Genomic DNA, 27,589 nt, shown 5'->3' with positions numbered 1-27,589 from the left:
ATATCTTCCCCAAAAATGTGCATATCATAGCCAACAGAACTTTTCTGTAGAATTTTATTTTGAAAATATTATTTCACTTAAGATTGATCTAAAAAACATTTTAAGATATGAAAATGTTATACAACTTATCTATTACAAATTGATTGGATAATTAATTCTGCAATTAGGTATACCATGTTAGCTCACCTACAAAAAAAATATTGCACACTTTCCTTCTGTCTCCAGATATGACTGATGTCTAAACTATATAGAATTCCAAACTATTTAAAAGTTATTCTGTGAAATGTCAACTCTATAAATATCAGAACTAAATGAACTGTAAAACAACCATTTTGGTAAACATGCATTTATTCACAGTTGATTTATTTCCTCTAGATAAATGCATAACTGCTCAAAATTATTTAAGAACCTATGTAGAGGTACGAGAACACACTATACAAATCTATTTCTACCTTTGTTTTGAGGAAACACTGATCTTGGCAAAGATCTGGCTTAATTTAAAATGAACTATTGCTGGTAAAAAGGCATACTTTAAAACTTTCCTTGATCCGTACCTGCTCATTTCTTTTTAAATTAAAATTTAAAAGCATTTGTTTTCAGAGATTTATCTGACGATTGTGGCATAAGTGAAAAATCACATAAAAACAAACCCAGAGGAACATTCAGATGCCTGTAAAGCCTCATTTTACTCATAAGTTATGACTGCTTTAAAATGCTAGATCATTCACTGAGCATAATTTTAAGGAACTACAAAACCAGATCATTTCAATGTTATGAAACTGACACAAACCTGCATAATATAGCATTCCTCCACTGAGCTGAGATCATATTATACTTTAAAAATATAAATAAATATATTGAATTGAGTTTTATTTCTATAATAACCTGAAAGTATTTAAAATGTTTCTAAAACAAGTGAGTAACTGCAGAATATAGTTCCAGACTTGACTGTTAGTGTCAAACAATTATTCCTTATAAATAACTCTAATGGTGCACTGACTTGATTGATTTCAGCAATTTCATTTTACAGGAGTGAACCATACTTTATACACACAGAAAATATATTACTTGGAAATCCCTAAATTAGGGAGAAAAGTTTAGAAAACTGTCAAATGCTTCCAAACGAAAGGTCTGTTTCTGGCCCTCTTCCACACCCTTAAAGTTGGAATTTGACAAAAATCCATGGGTACAATTTACAAACTTTGACAAACTATTGAGATAAAACCATTTTCTTTGGGGGAGATAAGAGGAAGTACCTTTAAAACTTGTTATACAAAATTCCAGCTGCCTTTTTATAAAAGTACGTTCCTTAGAGTAAAATCAAAATTAAGGTGCAAGAGGTTAACAAAAATGAACTAAAAGCTTTATTGACATCACAGTACATTCAAGAATAATGTTAAGAACATTACAGCTGAAAGAGAATGGCATGTTTATAGTCTTATTATGCACTATTTTTTTTGGAAAAAAAAAATACAAAGAAATCCTATTAAGTAACTCAGAGCAGCATTTGGAAAAAGTACACCTATTTACAGATTAAAAAAAAAGTTTCTGGTTTCACCTACACAGCCACAATGTGCCTCTATAATGAGACAAGCCCTTAAAACTCATGGAATTTTTTAAACATCATGGCATTCTTGCCACATCATTCCTCAGCGTTTACGACGGGGAGGGGTTGTTGATCTGAAAAAAAAAAGGGAAAAGACAAAATTTAAAAATAAAAATGTATTTTAAACTGAAGAATTTGCAATTTTTAAATAAAAAATATAATATAGGATTTCTATAATTACTTAAGACTATGATCATTTATCAAGTACCAAATTGACTTTATTAAAGAGAGAGAGAGAAAGGACACTTTCAACTTTGAATAAATTCAGTCAAATTTTTTAAAAAATCAGACAAAATACTTTAAAAAGTATACTACCTTGATCGGGACTTAGACTTGTGTTTGCGGCTTGCCTTCTTACCAGACCTTTGAGATTTCTCCATGGATCGCGATCGACTATGTTTAGGCTTCTTAGCCTTCTTTTCTTTGCTACTTCCTGGAGATTCAGAACTGCTCCTTCCACTAGAATCAGAGCCTGAATGTTTTTTACTATCTTTGGTAGTACTTTTCTTACTATCCTGTCTAGAATCATGTCTGATGATTTTAACAGATATAGAACCACTCCTAGAGAATGTTCTTTCACTTTCTCGTTTTCTTTTTAACCTGTCATCCTGACCACTGAACTTAAAATCTTTTTCTTCCCTTTTTTGTTTCTCTTTTCTTTTATCCTGTTCACGCTCCCTTTCTTTGTCTTTCTTTTTCCTATCTTTATCTATGCTTCGACTCCTCTCTTGTTTCCTCTCTTGTTCTTTAGCCTCACCTTTATGTTTATGACTGCTCCCACTAAGATTTCCGCGTTGATCATCAATTTTACGCCTATCTCGACTCCTACTGCGACTGGGCCGATTGGTTCGCCTATCCCTTGAACGACTTCTACTTCTACGTCTCTCTCGGGAAGGACTACGATTTCTTCGTCTTTCTCTTTCAATACTATTTCTATTAGATCTCCTCCTATCTCTAATCTTTAATCTAGCCCTATTGCTATCTATTTTAATTCTGCGAGAGTAACTTCTACTCCTACTACGTCTAGCTTTAATTGTTGGAGATCTACTCCTACTATGTCTCTTTTTCCTTTTAGGAGAAGAAGATCGAGAAGATGTGCGACTACTACCTGAGCTAGAACTGTATGAAGAGCTAGAGACAGTACTACTACTACTACTAGTTCTGCTATTGCTACTGGAACTACCACTACTAGAACTTCCTGATCTACTCCTTCCTTGTTTCTCTTTTTCTTTATGCTCTTTTTTTGGTTCTAAGACTGACGTAGTTTCATTTGGAGTTCTTTTCTTTTCATTAACCATATCACCGTCTGCTTCTCTTGCTTCTAGCAGTGATATACTATTTTGCTCTTTATGGATAAATTCATTCATCTCTTTTGTAACCCTCTCAGCTTGTTGCTTTTCTTCTGAAATATAAAAAGATAAAAATAATAAAAGTTAAGTATGCAATGAAAAACTCATTCTACCCAATTTCAAGCTATCAGACTATAACAATAGAGCAAGCCACATAAGCAATGCCAAATTTTCTAGTGGCTACATTAAAAAAGTAAAAAGAAACAGGTAGAATTAACTTTAATATTCTACTAACCCATTATATAAAAAATATAATCATTTCAACATGTAATCAATTTAAGACTATTTCTTTTTTTCTTATCAAGTCTTTAAAGTCTAGTGTATATTTTATACCTATCGCACATCTCAATCTGGATTAACTACATTTCAAATGCTCAACAGCTACATATAGTCAGCTACCCTCTCAGACAATACAGCCATAGAATATATCAAAGTGTAGAGGTACATGTGAAACAAGAAAGAAAAATTTCCCTTTTATCTAATAAGGCAACTTAAAAGTAAATATGTAACTTGTGGGGAATTTTTGGCTGCTAACTCTTAATAATTACTTTTCAAATAGTCCAAATGAGATTTTTCAAAGAAGAAATTCTAGATAAACATTCTTTCATTATTCCTAGCATCATTATGAAATTGTTAAGAATTATATTTATGTACAGTATTTTATACAAAATACTTCTAAAAAGTCCTCTTATCCTTAACTATCATAGCTACAAATTAAATATCCAAGCTACAAATTACTTTTCAGTAGTTTCATAAATATATTTCCTGTTTCAAAAATTTTCTTTTCATTTTAAGAACTTTAACAAAAAAATATAAATACACTGAAATAGCTAACTTATAGCTACTGGAATTAATGTCTCCCGAAACAGAACAAAAATTTACCATTTACAAACTATATATTTTAAATACTACCATTAATTTTGATTTTACATTTGATACGAACCACAAATGAGCCAAAAACCTCAGTTTCAGATATATTACATGTTATTTATAATCTAGCTTTAATTTTACCCTTTCATAGTTTAGGTTAGTTGAAAAATGAAAATAAATACAAACAAAACTGGACAAAAATTGAGTTCAAAAAAGATACCTTCCATCTGTTTATCATGTAACAGCTGCTGTTCTTTTTCTTTTCTCCAAAAAGCTTCCTGTTTTTGCCGGATTCGGTGCCGTAATTCTTCATCATCAGTGTCAGATGACTCAGAGCCTCTGTCGCTCCTCTCATCTTCACTGTCTCCTGATCCGTAACCACCCAGTCCACCTGTGTGCATAAAGCCCAGTCTATCATATGGCAAAATTCTTCTATGCACTAAAAATTTTTTAAGGTCTGAGAAGAAAGCTCAATTCTTTTTCATTGTATTTTCTTGGAAGAATATGCTTATTCGGGGTGGGGAGAAGTATGAGTTCCAATGCTTATGAAGTTCGTAGAACTCTCATGATAACTGATTTTTAGTATCTTATTCTTTCTGGAATATTTGATATATTTCTCACCACAAAGGAATTGCAATAATGGTTTTGTTTTAATGTCCACGCTAACCAATAACACCATTTATTAGGGAAGTAACCAAAGCCTCACTAGAGCATAATAAATTCAACTACCTTAAAAATTTATAATGATCCTGAAAATACTTCTAAATTAACTTTTTTGTTGTTTAAAGCTTAGAAATCCCAGGTAGTGTGCTCAGTATTTTTTCCCTAAAATAATTAGAACACTGTAATTCTGACTCATGCAGAAATAGATGGCGCTAAAACTACTCCCCACCCTGAAGTGATCTAAACAAAATCACATGGGCATTTGGTTCTATCCATTTGTTGATCCTCACAAAGATTAACTTGAAATAAAGATGTGGAAAAAGCAAATTCAAGCTTTTATACACTTGATAATATATCATGCAAAAAGCAAATTATGAACACATCACTACTATTATAATATGATAAGATAAACCCTTTCCTGTATGGTAAACTTGACTTGCTGTAACACAATCTAAATAAAGGCCCTTAAAAGCATTAGTGGATAGGTTCTTCTCTAAGGCATATATGTAATAATTCTGAAAGTGAGCTTATATACTATCACGGCTAAATTATAACTATTACAACTTGCCCCAATAAACTATGAATTCATCACCATATTTATAATAATGCCACTGTGAATGCTTTAGTCAAAAAAAATAGGCAAATCTTTTCGAGACTGATATAACCCTAAGGCCTAGGTTTTATAAACTGAGAAGGAATAGTACAGTTTCAAAACAGAACATGTAGAGAGACAAGGTAAGTGTGATATTTCCCTTTAAGGCCCTCTCATAAATAAGGAAAACACTTACCGAGTCCAGTGAGGGAAGCCAGTGCACTGGACTGTGCCAGCTGTTTTGCAGGAGCTTTGTATCACATCAACAACAGGAACAACATGTTAACACAAATAGCCACGATTTCATAGTCATGAGAGTCTATGGTATTGTTAAATCTACTACTATTGCTGCTTTTTGGGGAGAGAAGAAACATTAAAAACATAACATTCATTTTAAACCAGTAGCATGTCTGGCCTTGAAAGTATAATTCTGATGTGAGTTGAAACTTGTTTATAATGAGGAAAAGTGTTCACAGTATATCAGAATTTCTATTTTTGAGGCATGGCCCATAATTTAAATTTTGCTTTCAATATATATATTTAAAGTGTTACTAAAAATATGGGAGCTGGGTGGGAGAATCACTTGTTTATGTAAGAATTATTAAGTGGTAAACTGTGAAAACTCTGAAGGTTCATAATTCAATTCATTAGTCAAACTAAACTGCATTAGAAGTCATACACCAATACCATGGTATCTATAAAAAAATCAGGCGAAATAAATTGAACATCAAAAAATTTTTACGATAAATTTTATAGAACAATAGCATTGTGCTCAGGTTGGTTGGATAAAACAAAAATATTTGTATAGTTGTATTATGGTGTCTACAAATCTAACCTTTCCCAAAGAGTTAAAACATGCAAGAGAGAATATTCAAGTAGCTGCTAGTAATACAACAAGGATAACAAAAAAAAGTCCAAAACAGCCACCAAAATCAAAACACCCCCATAAAAACAAAACCAAGAACATCCACGATATACCTTTCGTTGCTTTCCGGTGTGCATCTTTGGCTACATAATAAATTTCTTCATCTGTGACATCCAGCAGAATTTCAGTCAGAAGCATTTTTGTCAGCAACATCTAAGGAGTATACATTATTTCCAATTTAATTACTATAGTTACTAACACAGTTTGACATTTTCAAAAGAATTAAAATGCAAAGTAATTTTAGAAAGCATTTAGAGATGAGATCAGATCAGGAATAGAGTATCTTGAAAACTATTCTAAAATATTAGAACATTAAAAAATTTCAAAATCATATGGATTAAAAAAAGTGAACTTATTTTTAGAGACACTGAATCCTTACTCTAGAGACAAAACATATTTAAAAGTCCCTGTTAATAAAAATTTCCATAGGTGTTTTAAGGTGAACAGTGTATCCCTTTCATTTAATAATATTATTAGTAAGCAGCACTAGTTTCTTAAGTCAGTTAGGAACTTAATCAACCCTCACTCAGCTCAAGGTAAAATCTGAGGGGAAAAAAATCAAGGCAAATAGGAAAAGGCAATTATCCCATTCTGTGAGAGGAAGTCCTTTTTCTCCTTGATTGCTGTAATAGAGAGTACAATGGATTTAAATAGAACTGAATTTTAGTGCTGGTTTGGCTACCAACTGTTTCAAATGTTGACTATTAGAGTCTTAGCCTCTCTGGGCTCCAGATTCCAGTATTAAAATGAGACTATACTGAATCGACATCTTCTAAACACATTTCAAGGATCACTGGTCTTTCAATATGAGAACTGCTGCATATTATACTCCCAGTCTCAGAAAATGACAATACACATTACAGATATGAAGTCTTTTGCAATGAAGAAATGTTTACCTATGTTCTACCTAGTACTTCCTGAATTTCTTTTTCTATGAAGTCTTTGAATCTTTCCCAATATTCAAAACCATACTTTAGAAAATAATAGATCAAGACATGTTCTCTGGGGTCTCATACAGTAAAACATTTAATTACAACATTCATATTAGGAAATGTGTTTAATAACTGCTTTATAAGCTATAGTTTTGTATTGCAAGTGTTACCTGGATTTTGTAGACATTATTGCCCAGCAAATCTATATATTAATATACATTTTACAAATGGTTCATGAGTTCGCACATTAAATGTTTAAGATAGCCAACCAATAGTTCAAAAAATCATAAACAAAATAAATCCTGTAATATAATGTATGTCAATTATACCTCAAAAATTTTTTTAATTAAAAAGGAATTTAACATTTTACCATTTGGTACTCTTTCTCTTCTTCAGTCATCTCTGGTTCACTTTGCTCTTCCTGAGGAACTGGAGATGGACTTCTGGTGACTTTTCCACTGCTTGCAGCCTCAGCATTTTCAGTGTCTTCATCTTCCTCATCACTATCCTAAAAAAAATAACAGTATGGGTAGTCCAAATTCATGCTTACAATGTAAAATCATTATCTTACATATTCTATTTTAAAATCCCAAATTAAAAAGTCTATGAAACATATATAAATATGAAATTTCTCTCTAAAATATATTTTCATACTACAGATTTCATTTGTTGATTTAAAGTGTTACCTGAGAGGAAATGTTAAGATTACAAAATGGCTTATGTGAATCAATTATTTTAATTATTTTTCAATTCCCTTTGTTTCTTAGTAAATTTTGACCTTATTTTATAAATAACCAAAAATGTATGTCCAGAGACTAATTTAATTAATATCCATTATATATGATGATTAAAATGAGTGGCTTGTAGAACTCTGGATAAATGGACCACAGTCACATTATTTAGTGTTATTTTTGCAGCTGTATATTTAAGCTATATACCTAAAATCCCGTGACTTAAAATGAAAAACCTGTAGTCAGTTTCCAGATCTCAGCTGGCCCTGAAACTTAGTGAAATTTGCTTCTTTTTAGCTACTTAACAGATCGATTAAAAAAATGAAATCTATTTCAGATGGAAGAAACGTCAACAGTTTGTCTCTGTATGGCTGTTAGGTTTCAGTATTCAGTATACCTTAAAAAGGAGACTCTACTAAAGCAAAGAAATGTTCTGTAGTCTTTCTTAGCAAACCTACTAAGTAAAAGAAAAGGTGTTTACCTAAATACTATTACAGAAAGACCATCTGAACCAGAAGAATTCACGTAACAAAAGTCCAAGGTATTTGGGGAGGAAGGGGAAGGAGGAAGAGGAGGGGGAGAAGGAGGAGGAGGCGGGGAAGGATCTCAAAGCAATTTTTAAAAATATTTTTTATTTTTCAAATATAGTTGGCATATAATAGTATATCAGTTTCAGGTGTTATGACATAATTAGATATTTATAGAACTTACTAAGTAACCATTCCAATAAATCTAGTACCCATCTGACATTGTACATAGTTATTACAATATTACTGACTATATTCCTTATATATTTTAAATCCCCATAATTATTTTGTAACTAGTAATTTGTACTTCTTAATCCCTTCCCCCTTTTGAACTACCCCATAATCTCCTTCCCATTTGTTAACCCCCCAAATGTTCTCTGTATCTATGAGGTTTTTTAAAATTTATTTTGTTCTTTAGAGTCTATAAGTGAAATCATATGGCATGAGTCTTTATATGATTTACTCTACTCAGCACAATACCCTCTAGGTCCATCCATGTTGTTACAGATGTAAAGATTTTATTCTTTTACTTATTTTTATGAATAATATTCTATTGTACATGTGTACCACCGCCTCCTTACCCATATTCATCTACTGATAGACACCCAGGTTGCCTCTGTATCTTGGGTATTGTAAATAATGCTGCAATGAACATATGGTTTCACATGTCCCTTTCAAAGCAGTATTTTGGGTTTTTTCAGATAAATACCCAGAAGTGGGATAACTGGGTCATTCTTTGTCTGTTATATCCTTTGTTTTAAAGTCTATTTTGTCTGATAAAAGTATTGCTACCCCAGAATTTTTTCTCCTTTCCATTTTCATGAAATATCTTTTACCATCCCTTTACTTTCAGTCTGTGTGTGTCTTTTGATCTGAAGTGAGTCTCTTGTAGGCAGCATATGTAAGAGTCTTGTTTTTTTAATCCATTCAGCAACCCTATCTTTTCATTGGAGCATTTAACCCACTTACATTTGAAGCAATTGTTTCTAGATATGTAGTTACTGCCATTTTATTATTCATATTTTTGATACATATTTTCTTCTTCTTAAAGAAGTCCCTCCAACATTTCCTATAATACTGGCTTGGTGGTGATAAATTCTTCTAGCTTTTTCTTGTCTGGGAAGCTCTCATCTGTTTGATTCTAAATGATAGCTTTGCTAGGTAATCTTGGTTGTAGGTCCTTGCTTGTCATCACTTTGAGTATTTCATGCCAATCCCTTCTGGCCTGTAGTTTGTTAAGAAATCAGCTGACAGTCTTATTTAAGTTCCCCTGTAGGTAACTAATTGCTTTTCTCTTGCTGCTTTTTAGATTCTCTCCTTGTCTTTAACCTTTGGCATTTTAATTATCATGTATCTTGGTGTGGGCCTCTTTAGGTTCATCTTGTTTGGGACTCTCTGTACTTCTTGGGTTTGTATGTCTATTTCCTCTGCCAAGCTAGGAAATTTCCCATCATTATTCAAACAAGTTTTCATTTTTTTGCTCTCTGCCTTCTCCTTATGGTACCCCTATGACGTGAATGTTGTTACTCTTGATGTTGTCCCAGAGGCCCCTAAAACTATCCTTGTTTTTTTGGATTCCTTTTTCTTGTTGCTGTTCTGAATGGGTGTCCTCCGCTACCCTATCCTCTAAATCACTAATTCAATCCTCCACTTCATCTACTCTGTTGATTCCCTCTAATGTCAGGGTCCCCAACCTATGGGTTGCAGAATGGTACCGGTCTGTGGCACCTTAGGAACTGGGCCACGCAGCTGGAGGTGTACAGCAGACAAAACTTCATCTGTATTTGCAGCCACTCCCCTGCACTAGCATCACCGACCACCTCAGCTCCACCTCAGATCATCATCTTAGATTATCATAGAAGCACCGGCCCGTGGTGCCAAAAAGGTTGGAGACCACTGCTCTAATGTACTCTTCATCTCAGATATTATTTTCTTCATTTCTGAATGGTTCCATTTTGTTTTCCACCTCCATTTTTAAGTTTTCTATCTCTTCGTTAAAGTTTTCACTGAGTGCATCTACTCTTTCGCTAAGTTCATTGAGCATCTTTATAACCAGTGTTTTAAACTAGCATCTTTATAACCAGTGTTTTAAACTCTGCATCTGATAGATTGCTTGTCTCCATTTTGTTTAGTTCCTTTTCTGGAGCTTTGTTCTGTTCTTTAAAGTGGGACATGTTTCTTTGTCTCCTCATTTTAGCTGCCTTCCTCTTTGTTTCTCTATATTAGGTGGGGCTCCTAAGTATCCTGGTCTTACTAGAATGGCTTTATATAGTATGTGTCCTATAGGGCCCAGTGGTGCAGTCTTTCTTGGTCACCTGAGCCAGGTGCTAAAGGTCTGTCTCGTTTGGGTTGTGGATGCCCTCCTGTTGCAGTTTAGCCTTGGTTGCTGTTTGCATGTTGATGGGAGGGATTGACCCTTGTGCTGATTGGTTGTGAGGACTGGCCAGTGAGGGGCTAACCCTATGGAGCAGGATTCACTTTAGTAGGACTCTGGTGCCTGCCCAGTCTGTCCATCGGGTTTGTCCTCTTCAGATGCAGCCCTGGGTGCTGCTCTAGCTCCAGTACCAGTTGAAGCAGGCCACCAGGGTGTGCCCGCCCAAGTGTCTCCTGGGAGGGGCCCAGCTGCAGGCCAAGTTCAGCTGTAGTCTGTGCACTTCCGGGGACATCTGTTAAGCATCACCAAGCAATCTGCAGATGGCTGCCACCCATACTGGGCTTAAAGATGCCCTGAGAGGCCAAGTCAGTAATTGAGGCTGGCAGCTGCTAGTGCCAGGCTTGGGGTGCTCAGCCAAAAGTATAGGGCACGCTGAGGTCAGATGCTGGGTCTCTGGGTTTTGTGAGCCTTTGAGAGATTTTTAGGAAAGTATATAGCGTAAGCCAAGACAAAAAAACACTGGAAAAAAACACTGGAGGCAGCTTGGGTGGGCCCACAAGTTGGGAGAAGCAGAATCTCAGGGAATCACCTGGGTCTCCAAACAATTTTTTTGATATTTAAAGATGAAAAATAAATTTTCTTAAGGTAAACTTTAATAGTGGTAGTCTGTAATTTATTGTCATAAATTCCAGAAGAAAAACACATCTTTGGCATGGAAAATAAAAGTAATTTATGGTATCTACACAATTTAAGCAAAACCAATGTCTATTTAAGAATTTAAGCAAAACCAATGTCTATTCAAATCTAGTTATCTTGCCGTCCTTGAGACTTATTTATGAAGCAGAAAATGGCCTCAGAAATTAGACTTATTTCCTGAGTTGCATACCAGCCAGTGCTTTGGCTGCTGCACCAGCTAGGAGCACATTTTTGCTAAATAAAAAAATTCCTAAGCCATTCATGCCATTAAACTGAAGATTTAAATATTTAAACTTTGTTACATTCAGTATTCAAGTCGAAAACTATGAAAATTATCATATCCTCTGGTATTGGTATATATTTAAATATTCAAGAAGGGCAGATTTATTTCTCTGTTGCCGTTTTAACTTAGTTTTGTTTTATAATCCACCAATAGGGAATTAGCTGTATCACAACTAAAGAATATAAATGTTTGTCAAGGTAAGACCTATCTAGCATCCCAATGAATAATTTCTCTCCAGAATAAAATGTTTTATAAATTTAGCCCCTTTCTCCTTATTCTACCCTTAATGATACATAAAAACATAATCCCTAAAATACTTACTAAAAGTAATCTCAGGAACATTAATACTTTTCTATAGGCTAAAATACCAATTTATTTTGATAACTTTTTCACATTGATATTAAAGTTTCATGTCAGGGGATTCTACTTACAAATTTACTTCTCTGAGGTAAACGAGGACCATCACCTCCTTCAGCATCTTCTGTGGCCTTCTTTTCTTTTTTGGACAATTGTGATCGTTGCTGTTCCATTCTTTCTTTCTCCAACTTCTTCTGTTTTTCACGTTCCATTTTTTCAAGACCTTCCCGAATCCAAGCTGGAAGAGTCCTGCGTTTTACTGCATCTGTTTCACATGGGGAAAAAATATTTGTAAGTCATAAACGCATGAGTTTTTTAATTCCTACAAACTTCATGAGTAAATTAAAAAAAAAAAAAAAGAATGTTGGCACTATTTGAGTGCTTGTAACAAATACTACCATTCTTAAACAAGATTGATAATAAAAACAACCTATTAAACATGCTTTTCTTTAAAATCACTTTTTACAGCAGTGATGAACATTGTATTAACGCTTACAGCGTGCCAAGGCACTATGAGAATACATGAAACCACCATCTCGCTTAATCCTAAAAGACCCCAAAGATCACTACTATTACTTGATCTCTTTTGCAAGTGAGGAAACTGAGGCTCAAAGAAATTAAGAGATGTGCTCAAGGTTACAAAGCCAGTGAGTAGTGACGTGGGGTACTTCACAGCCAAACTTATACTACTACACTGCTTCCTAAAACATGAAGACAGAAGAGAGTCAAAAAAAGCACAAGTCCATTTTCACATGGAGAATTCTTTGAACAAGTATGAGTCTATACGTTAAAACAGAAGTCGTAATTTTCCTAAAATGGCTACTGGTGATAAAAATATAACATCATAGGAAATAAGTTAGTTCTAATGTTATTTAAAAATTAAAATTTTCTGCCAAAACACTTATGGAACGCGAAGTAAAAAAAGGAAAATTAATCTAGCAGCAGTGTACTGGATGAACTAAGAGTGAAAAGAGACTAGAGACAAAGAACTAGGTGGTTTTAAAAGGGAGAAACGCACATATATTGGCATAATGTATCAAACTGTCAACACTGAAGAAAATATCAAGATGCTATGACCATGATAAATTTACTTTTCATCACAAAATCTGTTTAAGGTAAAGATCTATTTTAAAGAAAATTATTCAAAACTTTCAATATTTTAGACAACTATCTTCTTGAAATTTTGACTATAAAATATTAGGGTCTTCAAGTATCAATTCCAAATATACCAGAGGTATTAGGACAATTTAAGAAAATAAGACATCCTTTTAATATGATCAAGAAATCATGCCAATCCTGGTTCACTTTAATAATAAACTTTAATAGCTACCAATTTGTGGAGGCTCCTGCTTCACAGGAAGTGCAATAGGTGAACGCTGCCGATCCCTGAATGACGATGGCCTTTCTCTTCGATTCTGGGGAGGTGCTGGAGGTCCTGGAGGTCCTGGTTGCCAATAAGGAGGATGAAATCCACCTTGCGGTGGACCAAAAGCAGCCCCATGCTGAAAGAGTATTGCAGTTTATTTTTCTTCACATTAATACAGTATACACTCTGGGACACACGTGTGTTATGAACTGGGACAGTAGAAATCCATGTGTGCAGCAAATCCAAGAATTCCATGGTTCTAATATCCACCGATATTTCTGAAGCCCCAAGAACCTAGGCTTACTTTTAAGAAAAATAAAGATTTTCTACCTACATAAATGCAAAGAGCCGTCTAAAATCCAGCTGATACACTATTTTCAAGCACAGAAAATGATATATATGAACTTTTTCATTATTAATCCTTTATAAACTAATCTTTCCACTACCCCCCCCAAAAAAATCAAATAAATGTCAATTTTTCTATAAGTAGGATATACAGGAAAAGTTTTTAATCAATTTCAACTTCCTACTTCTGTGAATTTAAATTGTTTCTATAATCATGCAAGAAATATCTATTTTAAGCAAAGATAAAAGTTACTGAATCATTAAATATTTTTTGCTAGTTTACCATTTTCAGAGGCTTTCTAAGCCAGTTGACAACAGAGCTCTTTGTCTGGTTAGCAAGGGGATCTACCAGGCAAATACGGTATAAGTAGAAGCTTCCTGCCACTACATTTCATCAAAACCAAAACCAAACAAAAACTGTCACATCTGTACAAGTATGAGTATACAACAAGTATCTGAAAATGTATGAAGATTATTGTTTCAAGGTGAATACTATTTACATTCATGTCCATTATCCATAATTGTAAAATAATGTATGAGTTTTATCAAACTTCTAAATTATGATATCTCAGTTTATAAGGTAACAACTGCAATTAGTTATTTCAAAATGATACCTAGCACTATAATTTAAGGGTGGATCCTGGCACAGTGGTTTGAGAAAATACAGCCCCACATAATGACACTATTCCCCATAGAGTTCTATGTCCCTAGGAATGAATTAGATGCTACAAAGGAAATTATGTACAATTCTATTAACAAACATGTCATGTCAGAATGGAAAAAAAATGACAACACTAGAAAAAAAACATAATTTTACATAGTAAAAGAAATTGCATTTAGGAAGATGATCTATGTTCTTCATGTCTTAACCATAATCTAGTATTGATAAATAATGTATTCAACTACTGTAGATTTACTAAGCTTTATTTAACATTTAAATATGCCATTTAAAAATTATAAATGAGAAAACAAAACATTATATAACTATTGCACTTATACATTTTTTCATTTTATCCAAATTTCCCTCTAATGTTCCTTTATACCATTTTCTTAAGCAAATCAAAAACCAGAAAATAGAAATCAAAATACTCAAAACTTTGATAACTTTTCTGAGACAAAATATGCGCTTATCTGTACAAAACTGAAAAGTGAAACACGTATCTCAGGTACTCCTGATGAGACAAACTTCCAAAGAATGGATTACGTGCACATCTACAATATTAAAGCAACAAAATATCTTTCACCTGATAGTCAAACTGGTTCACTGGGCCCACTGCAAAATTATCGGGTGGTCCACCAAAGTTGTGATTGTTCTGGTTAAATATATGCCTGTTGTCAGGGGCAAATTCCCCACTGTCCTGACTGTTGCTGTCTTCGGAAGGAGGAACAATGTCCATTGGGCCTGGTGTTGGTGGCATCCATGGCTGATCTGGAGGGGGGTGTGGGGGTTGCTGATGCATTCCCCATTCTATTCAGGATTTAGGCATAAAAACATTCAACAGGGGGTTATAACAACAACACAAATTTTAAAGCTCTCAAGAAAGCTAGATTTTTCAGTAAAGAAACAGATTTAAAAATTTGACTTCTTGGTCGAATTCCTTTTGTACATCTTAAAAATAAGCAATGAATTAACCTAATAAATCATTCAAATGATCTAACTCCTCAATTCATATCCTAAATGGACAGCAATTACCCAAAATTATTTTAATAAATGTAACAAAATCCAAGGCAATTTTGTTGTTGAATTTTTCTATTCCTGTTCAATAACAACACAAAAATAATTCCTAGGGATTTTATATAATTTCTTTCTTCCATGAACACATTTATCCTCACAACATCCCTGTGAGGTGGGGGAAATCAGGTATTATTTTTGCCAGTTTCAGGAGAGGAAATTGAAGCAGAGATAAACCACTTGCGAGGGTCAGAAAGAAAACCAGTAAAGTTGGGGTAGAGGAGATGCCAAGGTTAGCCATTTATAAACTTGAACTTGGGAACCAAAACATTTTCAAACTTAGGGAAATTTGGCATAGGTTCAAGAAAACTATAAATGAACTACCTCAGAGTATCAAATATTAGAATATTTGTTATCCTTTTAAAAGTGATGTTAGAAGATTACTGTCTTGAGTTTTTCACTATAACGTTGAGAAAGAAAAATAAGTATTAATAGGAAAAGAGAGCTATGACTTCACCATTAGCACATTCAAATGTAAGATTCCTCTATAAATAAACTGAAGTGACTATTAATTAAAAATAATAGCTTAAAAGTCATGGAAAACTGAACTAGCATCAAGGAATCTAAAGCATACTGTGAAATAAAAAAGCAAACAAACAAAACATAAAAACTCATGGAAGATCTTCACTATCTGAAAAAAAAAAAAGGGAAGTAAATATGGGTGGATGGCAGGGGCAGGATATATTTGACAGACTAATTTGTCACATAGTGACACAATTTTTTTTTTAGGGACTAGACATGTTTTGCTCTGCCAGTGCTGCTTCTGAAAAGGCCAGAGGATGCAACAGAGAGACCATAGAATGCTCTCTTTCCTAGATACCAAGTGAGGTTTCCAGTGTTCCCAGCCCCTGTCAGCCTAGGAATAAAGAACTAAGAGAAGAATCAAACCAAGCATCACAATGCTAGCAGACTGAGTTCAGAATAATTTTTAACCATAAAATTTCAGGGTCAAATCTAATTGAAACCATCTATTCTTTAAGCATTAATTTCAAGAAGTCTTGAGACTAAGCAAATTAAGCAATTTTAACCCTTTTATTTTAAAAACAGTCCTAAAATTTGGAAAACATAAACAACAAACCTGGTTGCCACATTCTGTTAAAGTTTGAATCCCCTTGAAAATTCCCATGATTGTTTGGACCAGATTCCATTGCAGACATATCTTGTCCATTTGGCATCATTCCTGGTGGTTGTTCTACCATGTTTTGTTGTCCTGAAGCTTCTCTTTGGGCAATCCAAGCTTGAGCCAATGCAGCCCAGTCAATCTGGCCTAACATAATTCAACATAGCAGAAATTAGCATTCAGAATGTAGAAGCTAAAAGAATAGTGCTTCTGGGGGTGGCTCCACAGTGTAGTAGTTAGCACGTCTGCTTTACACACAGAAGGTCCACACCCCAGATGGAGCCACGGACCATACCCCGGCTGCGCCAGGTCCCAGGTGCACACCGCAAGCATGTAGGGGGAGACGCCCTGCCTTCAGAGATCTAGCTCTTAAAAAAGGGAAATGGCAACATCAATAGGTCAAGGATGGAAGTGGGGGTGGGGGGAAGGAGATTCAAGAGCGGGGAAAAAAAGAATAGTGCTTCGATGCAAAACAAGCATCTCAGTTATTCCTTATTAGAGATTTTATACATTACAGAATGCTATGGTTGAAAGGACACTTAGAAAATAACTCATATTCAGGCTACAAAATAACTTACTTAAGACTTTCAGAAAAGGACTCCACAAAAACACTCTTAACCAATTTCTAATATTAATTCATAAGAAATTTATCCCCTGAACTTTAGTTTGCTGAGTTTCAAAAAAGTCTTATTCCTCTTTTCTTTTAACACTCATTTATTTCTTCCTCAAACAGGTCCTAGCCTACACTGGGTCCTACAGACCTCAGATGAGTACAGCTATTTATCTCTGTTTCTCATAGTTACTGTTCTTTAGGTAAGGTGCCCTTCTCTAATCAAAATACATTTAACAACTTAATAGCCATCTTTTACTCAAAATGCATTGTCCCCACTAGCTTAAGAAGTCTTCCTTTCCTTCTCAAATATCTACACTTAACATTGTAAGATCAAATATTATTAATAAAGGAAACAAACTAAAAATAAGAGTTTTTCACATCTCATTTTAGTAAAGATTATAAAGGTAATCCCATACATTTTGGTGGAAACATAAATTGGCATTATCTACATGGATTAAATTTGGCAATGTGTATCTAAAACTTCAAATGTGCAATTGTGACCTAACAAACCTAGTTCTTCAATTTTTTTTCCCAAAAAAATAATAATTGGATTTGTGAATAATGACATACAAAATTATGGTAATTATCTTAAAAAGTAAAAGCTATAATCAACCATCCAAACGTGGATTGATTAAATTACAGTACAGTCCTATAATAAAATGTTACATAGCTATTAAAGAAAGAAATAAGATCAGATAAATAAATATGACTCCTACTGCCCAATAAAGGTAGGGCAGTAGGAGTCATATCAATGAAACAAAATTGGTCATGAGTCAAAAACTGTTAAAGCTAAGTAATAAATGGGGCTCACTATACTCTTTTCTACCTCTGTATATGCTTGAAATATTCCATTAAAAAAAAAAAAAAGATTTAGCATACCATCAGTTGACTATGATTTACACAGAATTTAGACTTAACAGAAAAATGCTTTGCTTAACACATTTTAGAAAGACTTTCCACTCTTAGAAAAACAGGAACTAAATCGGTTTTAAAAATGTAAAATCTTCATAATGCTTTCTACTCTTTGAGGAAGTCTTCCAAAGGGAAATCCATTCCCTGATATGTGTGTTATGGCAAATTATTTATGAGAAAACATTAAATGGCAACCATAAAATGATTCAATAAACCAATCCCAATTCCATCTCTCTTAATCCCATCACATATCTCCCACTCATCTCTCTATATATCTCTCCTCCCCCACCTTCCAAATTCAATTTCTTTCCTTACTTGGATCCTGCTGGTGCTGGAATGACTGCATCCACTGTTGTTGGTTCAAGGGCCATTGCTGCCAAGGCTGTCCTCCTTGATCCCACATCTTGACTTTAAAATTTTAATTGATTTTCTATCTTCAACAAAATAAACATAGTTTAAAAATGAGAATCAGAGTTCTTTAATTTTAGAAGCTCACACAGAAATTATTATATGAGGATACATTTATGTGATCAGAGCTCTAAAATTCTGGTCAATAGGTTGCCAGAGGCAACTGGAATTTTTAGGTTGGCAAGCCAAGAGTAGAAAATTTAATGTTAACGCTGGTGTCAGAGTTTGCTGGTAAACATAGCTCAAATCAATTTAGCTCAAATCAATTAAGCTCAAAAAGGGGGAAAATCTAATTTTTCCCAATATAAATCTGTGGAAATATAATTATTTTGAAAACTATAAGAAAAAAAGTGATTTAATCTCCCCAAACCAAGACTCCTTGAAGAGGGTAATCAAATAGCTCTAGCTTATAAAGGAAAACTGTTCCCTACAAATAATTACAGCTAATGAATGAAGGTAGTATAGACTTAGAAAACTGCCATAATGCCAAACCTAATAAAACAACTGACTCAGACAATCTTAGAAGAAAAATTAATGAAAAATCACAAATTCAAAGGTTGTCAAAATACCACCTCTACAGATCATTAGGTGTCTGTCTCCCCATGAGATATTTACGTCCCCAGGTCATGGGTATGGGGAGGGTGGCAGGGCGAAGGGTCATCACACTAGTCTACTTTTCTATAAACTAGTTTGAAAACTCTAATAATAAAAAGTTTTAAATTCCTACAAGTCTAATATCTTTGTACTTTATCCAACACTGATATACAACCCCAATGACACACATGGTAAGGAGTATATGTTTCTTCATTTTTGTACCCCAAGGCTTAGCATAAAGCAGGCATTAACTAAATGTTTACTAAATAAATCCTTCTAGATGAACCTTTCCTCTAAAAACAAGACAAAAGCCTTAGTATCATAGGATCACCAAAAATAGGAAAGCCAGATAATAAGGAAGTAAAAGATAACAACTCAAATGGGACAACTGGCTATTACAAGTCAGGCTCTTAAACAGTTTGCAACCCTAGTCTTTTCAGCTTTTTCAGATTGTTACATAATTCTATCAATGGCAGATCTTGACCTCTCATATGGAGAACACTGTAAATTAGGGAAGATGCATTCCTTTGTTACCTTGATTTACTTATAAGTGCATCTAGTTACACTAACGTACTCTATTATAATTGCATTAGAATATGACAAAATAGGCCCCATATTTAAATAGCACTATAGCTGAGACCAACAACTGAACTGGGCATCAATTCCAAGCTAAATATACTTCTTTTTCCAATCTTTCCATCATATTTTCTTTCCTCTCCTCCTTTTCCCCTCTCTTTTCCAAGTATACCTTTAAAGCCCTTTAAAAGCTAAATAACTCATTACAGCCCTAGAAAAGTAACCTCACTTACAACTTTAACTAAAAAAGTAATAAACAAACAAACAAAGAGGAAATACCCAGGAGAAATACCAACTGCTATTTTGACTGACCTCAGAGGTTCACCTTCTGTTTAAAATTTAGGTTGATTCAGATTACAGCTTGGAAGCATAGCAGCAAGATTACTTATGCCCTGGGGGGAAAAAAAAGAGTACAAGTTTCCTCTTAGATTATAAAGTTATTAGAATAAAAAATTCTAGAGACATAACATGAAAGTGTGATCGTCTTCGAATTACTGTGAAACTTTTGCTTCCCTTAACTTTATAATGACAATGTATTTACCATTAAAAAGTGAAGGGGAACAGGTATATCAGAAATGAGAAGGCAAAGCTTTTTGACTTTTCTTTAGAATGTCTTTATTTACTCGAAAAAGCAATTAACAATATGAAACAATGTCAAACAATTTAGGGATTGCAATATATGCTGAGAAAAAAGAAGCAAACATTTGAAAAGGTCTCATTATATGGTACAAATAAGGTAATAAAATGTATTAATTTAGTAATAGCAAAGTGAGAACAGTTTCCCTCAGTTTCATTTTCTTCCCATTAGAATGACAGCTTTTGTCTTGATAGAAAAACAACTCTATCTTTTTATCTTCCATAAGGTACAGGAACAGCACTTCTGCACAGAGCAGTCACTAAACATCAAACAAATAAATAGTCTTGTAGCTCCTTTCTGTTTACTTTCAAAGGTTAATGATAAGGAAGCTACTGACCTATATTCACAAGAACCAAAAATTTGGCGTAAGCACAACTTGGTGCATTTTCCAAAGCTCTAATGGCATATCAGAGTTCAATGCATAGATTTTTCTGTCACAAGTTTAAACTCATACAATGTAGGCCTCTTAACTAGCACTTTAAGTTTTCTGATCATTACCTGTCATCTAGCACCAGCTCAGGTTCACGATGCCTACCTACATATACCACTCAGTACCTGTGTGAATGTGGGCAAATAAACTACTCTCTAATCCCTGGTTTTCTCATCTGCAAAAAAGAGGACATAAGTTTCTACCTCATAGTGTTATTGTGAGGATTAAATGACAAACACAAAAACTCGGCACAGGAAGCTTCAATAAATAGTGCTAAATATCACCACTAAGACTGTCTCAGTATCATTTTTGACAGCACTCCTCAAGTTCACAACTGAATGGGGGAAAGGTTGATCAAGCCAACCCATTTCTACTCAATCCCATTTTCTTCTCTAAAAATGATCTAAGACTTATCCAGATTTCATTTTGTCTTTGGGAAAAATCTTCCTGTCCCTATTACTCACAATATCATGAGTTGAAACTTTTATTATTTATAAAAAAGAAAAAAACTTCAAAGTTTTTCTATGCACAAGGAAGTTTTACTTGCATTACTTGTAGCCATTTGTTAAAACCAATCACTTCTACTTTTACTGTTTTCCAAAGCATTTTCCACCAAAAGTTTTTATGGAGGCTACTATTCAAATACAAGTGTTTCATATACTTAGGCTGAGAAAAATATAGAAAGAGATGTGAAACTGTGAGCAGTAGAGCAGAATAAAAACGCATCAAAGATAACAGTAACAATCAAGGAAGTAAGAAGTTAGAAGCTATTTAGTAAAATGCTTCAAGGAATTTGCAGTTGAAAAGCTCGATTTGACTACAGAGTATGAGTGTTGAATGAGGATGTTGGTTAAACATGAAATAGTTAACGTCTTTTGGGAAGACAATTTAATTTAGCATTATAGTTCTTATCGAATCTGTGACCCAGCAATTTTACTTCAAAGACTTAAACTATTGGTGAGGATAATTCAAAAATCTGCACCACGTTTTTAACAGTGAACATCTTTTAGTGATACTCAATTAAACAGGTGAGATAAGAGTGAACCATACAGTGGACTCCTATTCAGCTAGACTAAAAGAATAAAGTAGACACTTATATGCTGACATATGTTGATGTACAAATTGTATTATTAAGTGGAAAAAAAAAAAACGTGATACAGCATGATGCCACTTCAAGTTCTTTCTTTTTAAGAATGCAATTTTGTATAGAAAACTTCTAAATTACATAAAACTCTTAAAACTGCTAAGCTCTGGGGAGTGAAAACGGATCAGGGAATTGTGATTTTTAAAAATATTGTTTGAATTATTTTATACGAGTGTGTATTTTTAGAAATAAATTTATAAATTTTTTAAGATATGAAGAATCAAAGCAAGCTGATCAGCACAGTCCATAATGACTGGTATAGGCAATAAAAAATTACAAGTCATATAACTATGAGACTTTGAACAAATTATCTGATCTGTCTCATTTGCTTATGAAGGATTTGAAGTAAATTTCTTTATCTAGTCCAAAAAAGATACCTGTGGTCATGAAAACAAAATTTAAATTTATGCTGAGTTTTGTTAAGGGACAGGTTTTAAAGAAAGACTTGATATACTAAAATATTTAATACAAATTTTATTTACGTTTCGGCACCTAGTACAATATTTCATAAAAGGTTTAATTATTTCTTAATTCAAGAATAAAACTATAAGTGATTTGGTGGCAAGGATTTAGAAGCCCTACTCTTTCTTTCTTCATCTTCACCATAAAATCTTCTTTACTAACAAATGTAACAAATGCAAAATCTGAAAAACAAAAAATATGAAGACACACCTGGAAATAATAAAAAAATTATCTTTTAATTTTATTATTGTTTAATGGAATAATAAACATAACCCTCTACCATTAAAAATGACTTAGCATATTGGTTTAATAATGATTTGGAAAATAAAAACTGTTAAAGATAGGTGATAAGTACATCAACGTTCAATACACTCTACTTTCGTACTGTTTGAAAATTTCAATAATAAGCTAAAGATGATGGAGAATACTTGTTAAAGAGGGACTTATATTGAATTTAAATGTGTTTTTGCCTTGGCTCAAACAAGAATCTTCTTGAGGGCCGAGGAAATGTCTTATAACTAAATTTTCCACGTGCTTTGCCTATATTATATGTTGAAATATTTTACTCATTCACTGAAAGTAATCATCAAGTAAATATATTGATATTCAACAATGAAAACAACATTCTAATACTGCTGCTCTGATTTTATAATATCAAAAATCAATTCTAATTTATTTGTTCTTCCTTAAGCCTTAATTTTAAAGATTCTTAGGCTTAACTTCTCAAGTGTGGAAGAATTTTATTATTGATGAGACAGGCTGCAAGACTTTCCCTTTATGAGGTTTCATTAATTGCTATTTACTTGGAAACAACTGGAATTTGGGAAAAACAGAAAGATCGATAACCATGGTTTGCATCGGATTGTCCAAGTTATCACACGTGCCTGTAGAAATGTAACTTATGACTATGACCACTATTATGAATTTAATTGTGTCCCCCTAGAAGATACATTGAAGTCCCATCCCTACCTCCATAAATTGTGCATGTGACCTTATTTGGAGACAGGGTCTTTGCAGATGTAGTCAAGCTAAAATGAAGTCATACTGGATTAAGACGGGTCCTAATCCAACAAGATTGGTGTCCTTATAAAAAGACACAGATACATAGATGGAGAATGCCATGTGACCACAGAAGCAGAGACAGGACAGATGTGTCTTCAGCCATGGAAAGCCAAGGATTGCTGGGAACCACCCAGAGAAGCTAGGGAAGAGTTAAGGAAGGATCCTCCACTAGACCAGAGAGAGTAAGAGGCAGAAAAAGAAAGCAAGCCTGTGCAAACTGGGATGGCCCTGCCGAAACCTTTATTTCAGACTTCTAGCCTAGAGAACTGTGAAAGAATAAATTTCTGGTTTTCTAGGCCAGTTGTTTGTGATAATTTGTTACAGCATCTCTAAAAAACTAATACAACCAGAAGTGACCATCATTCATCTCATGCATTCCTTAGATGACTCTATATTAGAACACTGCTTTGAGTTCTTAAAAATATTTGTTTCAATGACAATCATTAATATTTGCAAGTCATCTCATGGACTGTGTGACAAGATGAATCAAGAATAAAAATGTGTATGTTTTAAAGCCCTTGAGCATCAATTTCAAAATCAAAGAGCTATAAAAGCTCACCTATCCTTTGATGCATATGGTCAAATGTTTCTCACATCAACAGTTTAGAAACCACAAAATGCAATAATCCTCTTCTCTCCTGTCATTCAGTACTACACATTAGTTGACTGATCTCAAAGTAAAAAAAAAAAAAAAAAAAAAAAATCATTTGTTCAATTTGGGTTAGGTGGAAATGGTACCAGTAAATGTTAATCCTGTAGTCATTAGAAATGTGGTAAAATTTTTGCTACTTGATGTGACATGCATTTTGATAAATACTGAAATACTTTGCAGCTTGTAGCTCAAGAAAATACTGGAGAACTGGAGAGTTTGGTTAGATATCAAGAAAAGTGATAATTGAAAAATAAATCAAAGAGAGAGCCTAAAGTAAAAACAAGTCCATGTATCTTGGTTCTAATACCATTCTATGATAAAAGGAATCAGGAATCCTTACAGAAACAGCTGATTCTTAGGACTGGAGCATTCAAAAATGAGCCTGGAGCATCTTGTAGTAAGTACTAGGAAGTAAGAAAGTGCTTAAAAAAAATGGGGACATGTCAAAAGGGCACAATAGAAAACTGAAAGAGCCCCTGAAGTCCAAAGCTGAAAAAATTTGAGCGCCAAATTAAAATGGTATTTGGATTACAACACAAATTATGATATAAAAATTTGTATCAGTATGGACTGATACAAATAGGAGGGAAGAGACAAATCTCCCAAGCAGAAGAATTCCAAATTAATTATGTAGATACTCCACTCTGAAGGATGGCGAGTGTAACGCTCCACTCCTTAAATATGAACTGTGCAAAGGGACATCCAACTAATGAGTATAGAATAGAAAGGAAGGACGGATACGGGAGAGTAACTTTACAGTGGAGAAATTTGACAACACTACCTCAAGCAGGTGACCGAGGTCAGTATCAATGTGATAAGTCACTTTTATAGTCTATACCCTTGATAGGATGTCTTTGTGACCTCCATCCCCAAAACTCCTAATACCAGTCTTATCATGTGAGAAACATCAAATTTCAATATCAGGGCATCCTACAATATACCAGACCAGTACACTTCAAAACTGTCAAGGTTGCTATATTAGTTCGGTAGGCCTGCCATAACAAAGTACCACAGAGTAGGTAGCTTAAATAACAGAAATTTATTTCCTCATAGTTCTGGAGGCTAGAAGTTCCGTCAGCAAGGTTAGTTTCATTCTGAAGCCTCTCTCTGATTTATAGATGGTTGTCTCCACCCTATGTCTTTACATGGTCTTCCCCATGTGCCCTAATCTTCTCATGAGGACACCAGTCATGATGGATTAGGGCCTATCCTAGTGACCTCATTTTACTTCTTAAAAGACCCTATTTCCAAATACAATCACATTCTGAGGTACTGAAGTTAGGACTTCAAAATATGAATTTTAGAGGGGCACAATTCAGCCTTTGGCAGTCATCAAAAACAAGGAAAGCCTGAGAAATAGTAATGATCAAGAGAAGACTAAGGGTACATGACAACTAAATGTAATACAGTATCCTAAATAGGATGCTGGGACAAAAAGGTTGTTGGGTTAAAACTTAAGAAACATGAATAAACATGGACTTTCGTTTATAATGTGTCAATACTAGTCCACTAAATGTGTAAGAAATGTACCATACTAATGTATATTAACAAGAGAAGCTGTATGTGCGTGTGCGCGCAATGGGGCTTTGGAGGTGGAAATTCTGTACTATCTGCTCAATTTTTCTGTAAATCAAAAACTGTTCTAAAAAAACAAAGCCTATTAGTAAAATAAATAAATTAGAGCCTCAAGAACATCTTAAAAGAACTGATTTACTGTTATTTTCCCAGGACACTTTATAAAACAGTCCTGGATGTGAATCTTTATACTATTCTGGTTTGTTTTTATTGGTTTTGCCTTGCTGCACTCAAATCAGTAATTTCCAATTTACTTTGCTCTTCCACTAACAATCAAAATTTGTCGAGTGCCCATGATGTCGGAATGACAATAATAATACCCACCACAGGATAATACAACTGAATACTGGATACTACCTCTTTCCCTCATGAAGCTTAACACATAATGCCCATTACTGGATAAAAACACAAGAAAGATACAAACTATGGAACCCAATCGTAGTTAACAGAAGGCATTTGCCCTTCGCTGCGCCTGCGTAGTCAGAGGGGCACGGCGCATAAGGTCCAGGTCCCGGCCCTCCGCCTCCTCCGCTCCCCTGCACTCCCCTCCCCATACGGGGGTTCCCACTGCGCACGCGCAGTGCTTAACGGCCGGTCAGGAGCTCGACAATCAGTCCCTTCTCATCTGAGAGCAAACTCTTCTATTTAGATGTAAAAGAGTCGTGAGCACGCTCTGTAATGAGAACATTTCCTTTTCACCGAGAGGACTCCTCTGGGTCACTAAGGCGGACGCCGCCGCTTTTAGGGGATGAGGGTCCAGCAGTCGCGCCAAGCAGCGTACGCAGCCTACGGGTTTAAGTTATGCTACCTTCGCCACAAAAACCAAGAAGGTTGTAATGGCCCCGCAAGTCCCCGTGCGTAATTGTTCTCCACCACTTACCCACTCTGGTTCCGGAACACCGTTGTTGCCACCGTTCCTCTAATGCCTCTCCAACCCTTTCGATGCTTCTACTTCTTCACGAACAAGACAAGATGGCGCCCGATTACTCTCACCCGGAAGTAAAAACAATAACATCCACTTGTCATTTGAAGCCATAAAGTTCCCGCATCCTGGTCTTTGAGCACATGACGGCAGCCGGTTAGCATGGTTCTACGCCATTTTTGTTATGGGCAAAATCACCTCCAGTCTGTAAACACCGTGGAAGTGTCTTAACGTTCCTGTATATTACCTCTTGTAGCCAGCACCATGCCCAACTCATTTTTATCCTTAATGGGGCAGAAAGCTGAGAGTTTAATTATTGGTTCCAGAGTCCCCTGAACTTCTTTCTATTAGCAACGTGACCCTCCTTGAAGGGGAGGTATGTTCTCCCCTAAGTAAACTTTCGCTTCGGGAATGGGGTCTGAGTTTGCGGCGCTTTCAGACTACGGAGGGGCACCAGGGTCAAACAGAACCAACTGGAGGATTGCTCGATGCGCAAGCCGCCGTATTTCAGGTAGGCCACAGTCCAGTGCAAATTTCCGGACTCCTCCAGGCTTCGGTCTCACAGAGCGCAGCCTAGGGCTGCGCCTCAAAGAGATCGGACGTTAGCGAAGTGGCCAGTATAGATGGTAGCGATGGCGGAGACCTTAGCTGACCCCGCAGCGGTCACTCTTTGTTAACCTCAAAACATCGCGCCCCCTTCTGGGGACGCTTGCTCGGCCGAATCTCACCCAGCTAGTCCCCATATTCTTTTCCCCCTGACTTTTAGGGAAAAGTGGCGGGGAAGTCCGGTTTCCGTCTTGCTGCTACTCCTGTCGACTACAAAATGGCCTCCCGAAAGGATTTATGCAGTGCAATTCCTCGAATAGAATACTTTGATTCCATGGTTTATTAATATGAAACTGTTTAACTGAAAATTACCGATTTCCAGGCTAGGATCTACAAGTTACAAAGAAAACAAAAATGTTCCAAAGATAACAGTATTTATTTCTCAACTAAATCTTGGAAAGTGCCTTTCTAGAGAGTAACATGAAACTTTTGACTGAAGAAAGCGCGCCAAGTATTTACATTGTTTCATTGGGAACTGTACAAAAGAAATAGTAAGTTACAGTGGAAATAGAGTACAGCTGGATAGAT

The 27,589-nt window shown here is 34.9% G+C and overlaps 1 protein-coding gene across 3 annotated transcripts; it reads right to left on the bottom strand.

Moving 5' to 3' along the window:
• Positions 1-38: 38 nt before the first annotated feature.
• Positions 39-26,569, bottom strand: PNISR (PNN interacting serine and arginine rich protein). Of its 3 annotated transcripts, none has more exons than XM_039853026.1 (13): positions 26,414-26,569; positions 19,884-19,963; positions 18,309-18,427; positions 16,427-16,615; positions 14,861-15,084; positions 13,236-13,407; positions 11,980-12,170; positions 7,308-7,445; positions 6,059-6,158; positions 5,277-5,330; positions 4,046-4,216; positions 1,922-3,008; positions 39-1,680 (listed from the first exon to the last, which is right to left on the bottom strand). In XM_039853026.1, the coding sequence occupies exons 3-13, from the start codon at positions 18,394-18,396 to the stop codon at positions 1,650-1,652; spliced, it is 2,445 nt and encodes an 814-aa protein (XP_039708960.1). In that variant the 5' UTR covers positions 18,397-18,427; positions 19,884-19,963; positions 26,414-26,569; the 3' UTR covers positions 39-1,649. The 3 variants fall into 3 exon arrangements, with proteins under 3 accessions (XP_039708960.1, XP_039708959.1, XP_039708961.1); XM_039853025.1 differs by having other exon boundaries at positions 41-1,680; positions 18,309-18,423; XM_039853027.1 differs by lacking the exons at positions 39-1,680; positions 1,922-3,008; positions 4,046-4,216; ... (3 more) ...; positions 11,980-12,170; positions 13,236-13,407 and having other exon boundaries at positions 14,947-15,979.
• Between the last annotated feature and the right edge of the window lie 1,020 nt (positions 26,570-27,589).

This window comes from Pteropus medius, unplaced genomic scaffold (assembly GCF_902729225.1).
Source record: "Pteropus medius unplaced genomic scaffold, Ma_sr-lr_union100, whole genome shotgun sequence".
NCBI classification, from domain to species: domain Eukaryota; kingdom Metazoa; phylum Chordata; class Mammalia; order Chiroptera; family Pteropodidae; genus Pteropus; species Pteropus medius.
This window is presented reverse-complemented; position numbering and strand designations above follow the sequence as displayed.